The sequence below is a fragment of the Salminus brasiliensis genome, chromosome 4 (genome assembly GCF_030463535.1).
Source record: "Salminus brasiliensis chromosome 4, fSalBra1.hap2, whole genome shotgun sequence".
Classification (NCBI taxonomy): domain Eukaryota; kingdom Metazoa; phylum Chordata; class Actinopteri; order Characiformes; family Bryconidae; genus Salminus; species Salminus brasiliensis.
In genome coordinates, this window is record NC_132881.1 from 987,945 (window position 1) to 996,584 (window position 8,640).

General features: G+C 45.6%; 1 protein-coding gene across 1 annotated transcript in view; it reads left to right on the top strand.

Annotated features, from left to right (window-relative positions):
- slc38a6 (solute carrier family 38 member 6) overlaps positions 1 to 8,640 on the top strand; it is a 10,387-nt gene extending 1,747 nt beyond the window's left edge. The window contains exons 3-16 of the mRNA XM_072677275.1: positions 165 to 238; positions 650 to 702; positions 1,099 to 1,138; positions 1,391 to 1,469; positions 3,615 to 3,697; positions 3,807 to 3,865; positions 4,302 to 4,376; positions 4,585 to 4,647; positions 5,125 to 5,204; positions 5,625 to 5,725; positions 5,912 to 6,036; positions 6,477 to 6,621; positions 6,743 to 6,837; positions 7,922 to 8,640. Coding sequence (XP_072533376.1) covers positions 165 to 238; positions 650 to 702; positions 1,099 to 1,138; positions 1,391 to 1,469; positions 3,615 to 3,697; positions 3,807 to 3,865; positions 4,302 to 4,376; positions 4,585 to 4,647; positions 5,125 to 5,204; positions 5,625 to 5,725; positions 5,912 to 6,036; positions 6,477 to 6,621; positions 6,743 to 6,837; positions 7,922 to 8,005 — 1,156 coding nt within the window. The 3' untranslated portion in view covers positions 8,006 to 8,640. The remainder of the gene's footprint in view (positions 1 to 164; positions 239 to 649; positions 703 to 1,098; positions 1,139 to 1,390; positions 1,470 to 3,614; positions 3,698 to 3,806; positions 3,866 to 4,301; positions 4,377 to 4,584; positions 4,648 to 5,124; positions 5,205 to 5,624; positions 5,726 to 5,911; positions 6,037 to 6,476; positions 6,622 to 6,742; positions 6,838 to 7,921) is intronic.

Below are 8,640 nucleotides of genomic sequence, written 5' to 3' on the forward strand. Positions count from 1 at the left end.
CACGCTTTGGGGAGAGTGTGTGATGATTTAGGAACGCAGTTAGCATGGGGGGGGGGGGGGGGGGGTTTGTCTGGACTATGAATGTTAATATCTCGCGGCGCCCCCTGCTGTATGTGTACAAATGAAGACTCTTACCTTATTAACCCCTGGTGTGTTTTGTGTAGTGTTTTGTTGTTGCTGGTGTCCGGTTTGGCCTCCTATTCCATCCACCTTCTCCTCACCCTGTGTGATCAGACAGGTAACGTCACCTGAACCCTTTTACACCCAAGCTCACTCACCTGGAACCCTGTCGTGTCCATCTGCTCATGCTACCTGCTTTATTTAAACCAGTCTCCTTATTGAAATAGAGAGAGGCCTTGTCTGTCCAAATACTTTTTTTTTATTTAAGCAAGGCTGTTAAATGTAGCAGTAGAAGGTTCACTGCTGGGATGGAGGTTGCTTAGGTCAGTGATGGTCAGTGATGGTCTGCTGAAGCCAGCAGCCTGTTATTACCGGACTCAGCCAGTACTCGGTTAGTCGGTGCAGACTGTTCGGGCTGGATGTGCTGTGGTTTACTGTACAACTGTGTTTCTGTGTGTGTGTGTGTGTGTGTGTGTGTGTGTGTGTGTGTGTGTGTGTGTGTGTGTGTGTGTGTGTGTGTTCTGAGCAGGCTTGAACTCATATGAAGCTCTGGGAGAGAAGGCCTTCAACAGAGCTGGGAAGGTGAGTACAGCTCTACACACAGACCGGCTTTATGCTCCGGACCTTAAAGCGGATCAGAATGAATATTTATTACATTTATATATTAAATATTAAATCATAAATATGATAAATGATACAGAAAGAGGGTTCAGTGTTTTATGAAGCTCTTCACCATTTCTCTCATTCTGGAAAGCTGGTATAGGATAGCCAATGAACAGTAGATACTCTTTGGGGGGTGGGGGGGAGCGGGGTCTCGGTTCAGTTCACACCATGGTTCGGACCTCATGGTTCGGTCTGAGTACAGAACAACAGGGGAAAAAACCCTATAAGACTGAAGCCCAGTTTAGCCCACGCCTGCCGTGATCTCCATCTCCGTACAGAACTTTATTCATTCTGTGTGTTTTTTCTCTCTCCAAGGTTCTGGTGGCCTGTACCATTGTGATCCAGAACATCGGTGGTAAGTGAGGGTTTACAGTACAAATGCAGTCTCTGTTTGAGTTCTAGATCAGACCGTACCCGACCCAACGTGCTGCTGGCGCAGAGCCGAGGCCGCCACAGTTCCTCCCCGTTCTCACAGCAGTAGTTAACGAGGGCGCTCCTGCACAGCGACTGTTCATGTTTAATTTAGCCTTTGGAACAGTAACGACCCCAAAGCACACTTAATCTAGAGCTGTGTGGGTTCTGCGTTCTCTCTCCTGTTCCTCTGCAGCGATGGCCTCCTACATGTTCATCCTGAAGTCTGAACTTCCCGCCACCATCCGCAGCTTCGTGAGAACGGAGGCTTCAGGGTGAGTTTCCACATGCTCCCCTCCGTCATTCTGTTCTAGATCCCTCTGTCATTCTGTTCTAGATCACTCTACATTCTACCGTTGTTCTAGATCCCTCTACATTCTACCGTTGTTCTAGATCCCTCTGTCATTCTGTTGTAGATAACTCTACATTCTACCGTTGTTCTAGATCCCTCTGTCATTCTGTTCTAGATCACTCTTTCATTCTGTTCTAGATCCCTCTGTCATTCTGTTCTTGATCACTCTACATTCTACCATTGTTCTAGATCCCTCTGTCATTCTGTTCTAGATCCCTCTGTCATTCTTTTCTAGAACACTCTACATTCTGAACTGCTATTAAAAACCCCCTACAAAACACTCATTGCACAATTTTTACACTCTAGAACCCATTTCGTTCTGTTTTACAAGTCTCTGCATTCTGTTGTAGAACTCTTTACATTCCATTCCAAAGCGCTCTGTATTCGGTTCTAGAATGTGCTGCATTGCATAATCCAATAACTCTACATTCCAGTCTAGAACTATCTATATTCCAGAACTCCACATGCTGTTCTAGAACGTGCATTCAATTCCAGAACAACATTTTATTTCTATTCCACATCTCTTGATATTCTGCTCTAGAACCCTGCACATTCTCTTCCCGAACAGCTTGATATTCTGCTCTAGAACTCTGCATACTCTCTCCTCTAGAACTCCCCGGGAACTGTAGAACGGGAACTCTCTGTGTTCTGTTCTAGAACTCTACAAAAGGTTTTCCACCAATCTGAAGAACCTTTTTACCATTGAAGCATCTACATGGTTCTGTAAGCAGAACCGCTGCCTTTACTGAGGAACCGGTTTTGGGGTTCGGGAGACATTAGTGGTCTCACCAATTAGGACAATGTTTATGCAGCTCAGGGTGGTGTTTATGTGGGAGGAGGAGCGCATACACCCACATGCCCCCCCCCTCCCACATGCATTACTCTGTCAATGAATCATCCAATCAGAATTGGCTGTGTGAAGGGGGGGGGGGGGTGTTCTGTTCCAGAATAACATAATTGTTGTGACTCACTGACAAACTCCACATGAAAGCTGGGGGGGTGGAGAAGCATACACACACACACACACACACACACACACACACACACACACACACACACACACACACACACACACTTGCGCACGTATTTGGGCATAGAATGGGGGATTTTCCGCAGACCTCGGTGTGCAAGCGTAATTCAACCCAGACCAGCAGAGCTGTGTGAGGGCTGCCTGTGTGACACACTGACGGGTACCGCACTGGAGTTCTAATGAATTCTGCTGTGCAGGTACTCGGTAGCGTACAGCAGAACCCACAGCAGGGCTGAAAAAGAGAGCGAGAGTGAATCTGAGCTTCACTGTAGAGAAACTGACCTGCTCTGATCTCTGTACAGTGGAGGTGAATAGAGGCAGGCGTCGGTCGCCATGACTACAACAATACAGATACAGCCCATAATTTATCTCCTATCCAAACCCACCAGTGCAGCTACACGAGTCTTCTGAGTTTTATATGGAATGATGATGATGATGATGATGATGATGAAGGTAAAATAGTGAATAGAGAATCTGAACTAATGCAGTTTTCTTTAGGGACTACTTTCTGTAGCTGCACTACACCCTGCAGCATGTATCCCTCCACCATTTTAATGATCTGATTTTAAAAGCAGGTTCTAGAGCCGAGCTCTTCTCAGAACTCTGGTAGAACAGTGTCTCAGGCATCAGGCAGCGTCTTCATCACCATTAGGTGAAGAACTTTCTGTGAGGAGCTTTTACTAGAGCTTCAGACGTCTGCTTCCCTTCACCTCCACTGTAGAACCACAGCTCTGACTGGGGGAGCTTATCTAGAACCTCCACTGTAGAGCAGCTCTGACTGGGGAGATTATCTAGAACCTCCACTGTAGAGCAGCTCTGACTGGGTTATCCAGAACCGAGCGATTCACACCGAACCCCACTCTGAATCAGATGAAGTTGAACACCTTCAGCACCGGAGTCGAATCTCCACCTTCACTCATAGTGAGGCTATACTGTAGGAGGTTGCTCCATCAACCATGCCAACATGGGGCTGTTAGGTCACGACCCACTGTCTGTCTGTCTTACTGTCTGTCTGTCTGTCTGTCTCTCTCCCTGCAGTGTGTGGTATGAGGACGGTGTAATTCTGTTGATTCTGGTCACAGTGTGTGTGGTGCTACCTCTCGCCCTCCTGCCAAAGATAGGTAAGTCATCACTTTGCAGCAGACAGACAGACAGACAGACAGACAGGCAGACAGACAGACAGCTCGCTGTACTCAGTCCTGTTTGTGTATGTCGCTCTTCTTCTCCTAGGTTTCCTTGGTTACACCAGCAGCCTGTCGTTTTTCTTCATGTTGTTCTTCGCTGTGGTGGTGAGTGTGTGAGTGTGTGAGTGTGTGAGTGTGTGAGTGTGTGAGTGTGTGTGTTCTGCAGTCACTCAGCTGAAATTGCAGGATTGTCGTTTCCATAGTAAAAGTGATCAGCTTTACGGAGCGCTGTAACTCTACAGCTATAGAACTCTTATAGAACTGTAATTATGCGTGATCAGTCAGAACAGTGTGGTTAATGATAATGACAATTAACTGACCATTATAATGCAATTAATTGTGATTGTGATTAACAGAACATAATTAGGCAATTAATCGCAACCGTAATTAACGCAACATCATAACGCAATTAAACACAGTCGCAACTAATGCAACATGAATCATAATCAGCCGTACAGAATAAGGGAATAACTGACCGCTCGGAGCTGAGTGACCAGTTTAGCAGAATAACGCGAACGTTGCTGTGTGCTGCTGTTTTCAGGTGGTGGTGAAGAAGTGGTCCATTCCCTGCCCTTTACCCCTCAACTCCACTCTCAGCCTGGTCATGACCACACAGGTACACTCTGAACTCTGAGCCCCTGAGTCCAGAGCTTTCTGATAGAGCTGAAAGAAGTAGATGACCGGGAGTCCTTCAGAAACCACACAGTCCAGCCTAGAGCATGCTGGACACCTCCTCAGGGTGTGAGGAGGGTGTGTGTGAGGATGAAGGTCTGCAGGCTCCTGGTTCCTCTGTGTTTTTAAGATGTGGGTTTTATGTGTTTTAGCAAACCTTCTCCAACTCGTCCTCCTCCAACTGCACAGCTCAGCTCTTTGTCTTCTCCAGTAAGGTGAGTGTGTGTGTGTGTGTGTGTGTGTGTTTTTATTAATAACACACACTGCAGGGCTGTGAGGAACACTAATATCAGCCTTAATAGGATCTCATTATCTCATCGTATCATGTAGCCGAGCTCACACACTGCATGAGGGTGGGAACAGGCCGAGACCACTGCGAGTGTGTGTGTGTGTGTGTCAGTGTGTTTGCACTTCACGCAGCGTGGACTGATCAGATAACCAGCTGATGGCGTGTAAATGCAGGCGCTACAGATCCTGCACATGCATCAATCAGCCATAACATTAGTACCACTGACGGGTGAAGTAACTGGGTCCAGTGGCTCCTGTCAGTGAACTAGCAAACTTGGCCACATTCCAGAAGCAAAACCTTGGAAAGTTTCTCACATTATGGGAGAAGTAGCAGACTGTCTGTGTGTGTGTGTGTGTGTGTGTGTGTGTGTGTGTGTGTGTGTGTGTGTGTGTGTGTGTTTCAGAGTGCCTATGCCATTCCCACCATGGCCTTCTCCTTCCTGTGCCACACTGCCATTCTGCCCATTTACTGTGAACTCCACCGGTCAGTAAAACACACACCCTGCTACTACTACTACTAATAATACATGTTTGGAATAATGAGCTGTAGGTGGTACCCAGAATGCCTAAATTTAAGGCTGTAATATAAAGTTATGAACGGATAATAAACGAATTTATCAAATTTTTCTAGACGTTTATATGAAGGTAGATAAATAAAGAAATAGGTCGTTAGGCGGTCTCTCTACAGTGGTTGTAAATAGATGATTGCAGTCTGTCTGTAGATAAGAACCTCATGCCTCATCACTCACTCATGTTTAGCAGGCTGACTGTTCTCCACAAGGGGGCACTGATGGGACTCTAATAGTCTTTGGTGTTTTGCCTCGATCAGGCACAGAAACACTGAATCAGTGTCAGTCTACATTGTGTGTGTGTGTGTGTGTGTGTGTGTGTGTGTGTGTTTCAGGCCCACGAAGCAGAGGATGCAGAATGTGGCAAATGTCAGCATCTCTCTCAGTTTCCTGGTGTATTTGGTGTCCGCTCTGTTTGGCTACCTCACCTTCTACGGTAAGAGAGAACAGACACACTGACCTGAGAGAAAGTGACCATAAAGCGTAATCCTGTGTATGTTTTATCCAGCAGAGTCTTACAGGCAGTTGGACACATAGTGACAGTTTGTAGTGGCTGATATATGCTGGTGTGTGTGTGTGTGTGTGTGTGTGTTTTTGTTTTTTTTTCTTTTCTCCTCTTCAGCTCAGGTGGACTCTGAGCTGTTGCTAGGATACGATGCCTACCTGCCGCGGGACGTCCTGGTGACGACGGTACGCTTGTTGATCCTGCTGGCTGTGCTTCTCACGGTGCCGCTTATACACTTCCCGGTGAGTGTGTGTGTGTGTGTGTGTGTCTAAATCCCTCCTGCTGCTTTTCACACATTTATTATTATTATTATTATTATTTCCTGTTCTGCCATTCAAGCACATCTTATCTAGCACCTGCTTTCTGGTTTAATACGGTTCTACGTAATCCTATACTTTGACAAAAAAGGTTCTAAAGGGTTCTTTGGTCAAGGAAATGGTTCTTTATATAACCCTGCCAACTCAAAGAACCATTAAATGGCTCTATATCTGCTTAAAGGGTTATTTGTTTTGATAGAAAACCTTTTATTGATGGTTCTAGATAGCACCAAAAAACTCCACTATTGTTACATGTCAGAACCCTTTTAGTACTTTAGTATATTTAGTAATACTGCAAGTAATTCATCTCTTGCACGCTCTCTCTCTCTCTCTCGCGCGCACTCGCTCGCTCGCCCTCTTTCTAGGCCCGTAAAGCAGTGCTAATGTTGTTTTGGGGTGAGAGGAGGTTCTCCTGGCTGTCTCACTGTCTCTCCACCTTCCTCCTCCTCCTGCTGGTGGTGCTGCTGGCTGTTTACGTTCCGGACATCAGAAACGTCTTCGGGGTCGTGGGTAAGTGTGGGTTCCACCCAGCGTCTCTGAGAACCAGAAAAGTACAAGGTTATTGTTTTCTTTTACACGTGTGTGTGTGTGTGTGTGTGTGTGTATGTGTGTGTGCACGCAATATCTCCAGGCTCCACCACCTCCACCTGCTTGCTGTTTGTGTATCCGGGTTTGTTTTACCTCCGGATCAGTTTTGATGACGTCAGGTCCTGCGGGTCAGTGGGGGTGAGTAACAGTCCTGAACTACATTATGGTACTGAACTCCACAAACTACTGAACTACAGGTTCGATTGAATGACATCACATGAGATTACTGAACTAAGCAGGTCTAAAGTACTGAACTACACCACAGTACTGAACTACACTACAGTACTCTACTGAACTACAGTAAAGTACTGAACTACACTACAGTACTCTACTGAACTACAGTAAAGTACTGAACTACACTACAGTACTCTACTGAACTACAGTAAAGTACTGAACTACAGTACTCTACAGAAGTACAGTACTGAACTACACTACAGTACTCTACTGAACTACACTACAGTACTGAACTACAGTACTCTACAGAAGTACAGTACTGAACTACACTACAGTACTCTACTGAACTACACTACAGTACTGAACTACACTACAGTACTCTACTGAACTACACTACAGTACTCTACTGAACTACACTACAGTAAAGTACTGAACTACAGTACTCTGCTGAACTACACTGCAGTACTGAACTACACTACAGTACTCTACTGAACTACACTACAGTACTGAACTACACTACAGTACTGAACCACACTACAGTAAAGTACTGAACTACAGTACTCTGCTGAACTACACTGCAGTACTCTACTGAACTACACTACAGTACAGTACTGAACTACAGTACAGTACTGAACTACACTACAGTAAAGTACTGAACTACACTACAGTACTGAACTACAGTACAGTACTGAACTACACTAACACTACTGAACTATAGTACTGAACTACACTACAGTACAGTCTTGACCTACACTACAGTACTGAACTACACTAACACTACACTAACACCATACACTAACTACAGTCCAGTACTGAAGTACAGTACAGTACTGACCTACACTACTACAGTGCTGACCTACACTACTCTACTGAACTACAGTACTGAACTACACTATTCCACTGAACTAAAGTACAGTACTACATTACACACTGAACTGAATGTCGCCACAGTACTGAACTAAGTGCTGAACTACACACTGAACTGAGTGATGCAACTATTCTCTCTCTCTCTCTCTCTCTCTCTCTCTCTCTCTCTTTTTCTCTGCAGGCGGGAGCGCTGGTGGTGTTTGGTGTGTTTGTGGGTTTGCTGAGCCTCTGCATCATCGTCCTTTCATGGGCACAGATGTCCTGACCTGACCCTCTGACGTCTTTTCTGACCGTTCTCCAGTCGTGGAAGTTCCAGCTTGTTTGTGACAGTGCCCTGATCTCACGACAGGGGTGCTGTTATTACTGTAGCACAGGTTACCCTCGCCGGGCAGGCGTTTCTCAGGGCCTTACATTGGGAAAAGCTGCTGGACTCACAGAAACACACTCACGTATTTCAGATGTACTGTGGAATTATGGGAATTCGTGGACCACTTCATATGTTGTGTGTTAATTTTTTGTGTAGCGCAAAAACAATCGTGGACCTCTTGGAAAGATTAAACATTGCCTTAACGTGTGGACAGACGCTTGTACTTGTCTTATAGCTCATAAAAAAACAACCCTCTACTACAGCCCACGCCTGGCATTAGACAGCAAGGTGACCTTAGGGTCATCAATATTACAGAGTCCTATTCTATTGGCAGTATTTCTTCTTCTCTACAGGGACTAGACAAGCTGTGTGTGTGCATTTGCACATCTGTGTCAGCAATGGGTGCAGCTTACAGTAGCTGAATGTATTCATTAGAAGAGGTGTCCACAAACATGTGGACACGTAGTGTGTAAGAGTGTGTGTTTTGATAAAAAAATAAAAGGGAAGGTTGGGGGTGTGTCTCTGCTGCTGAA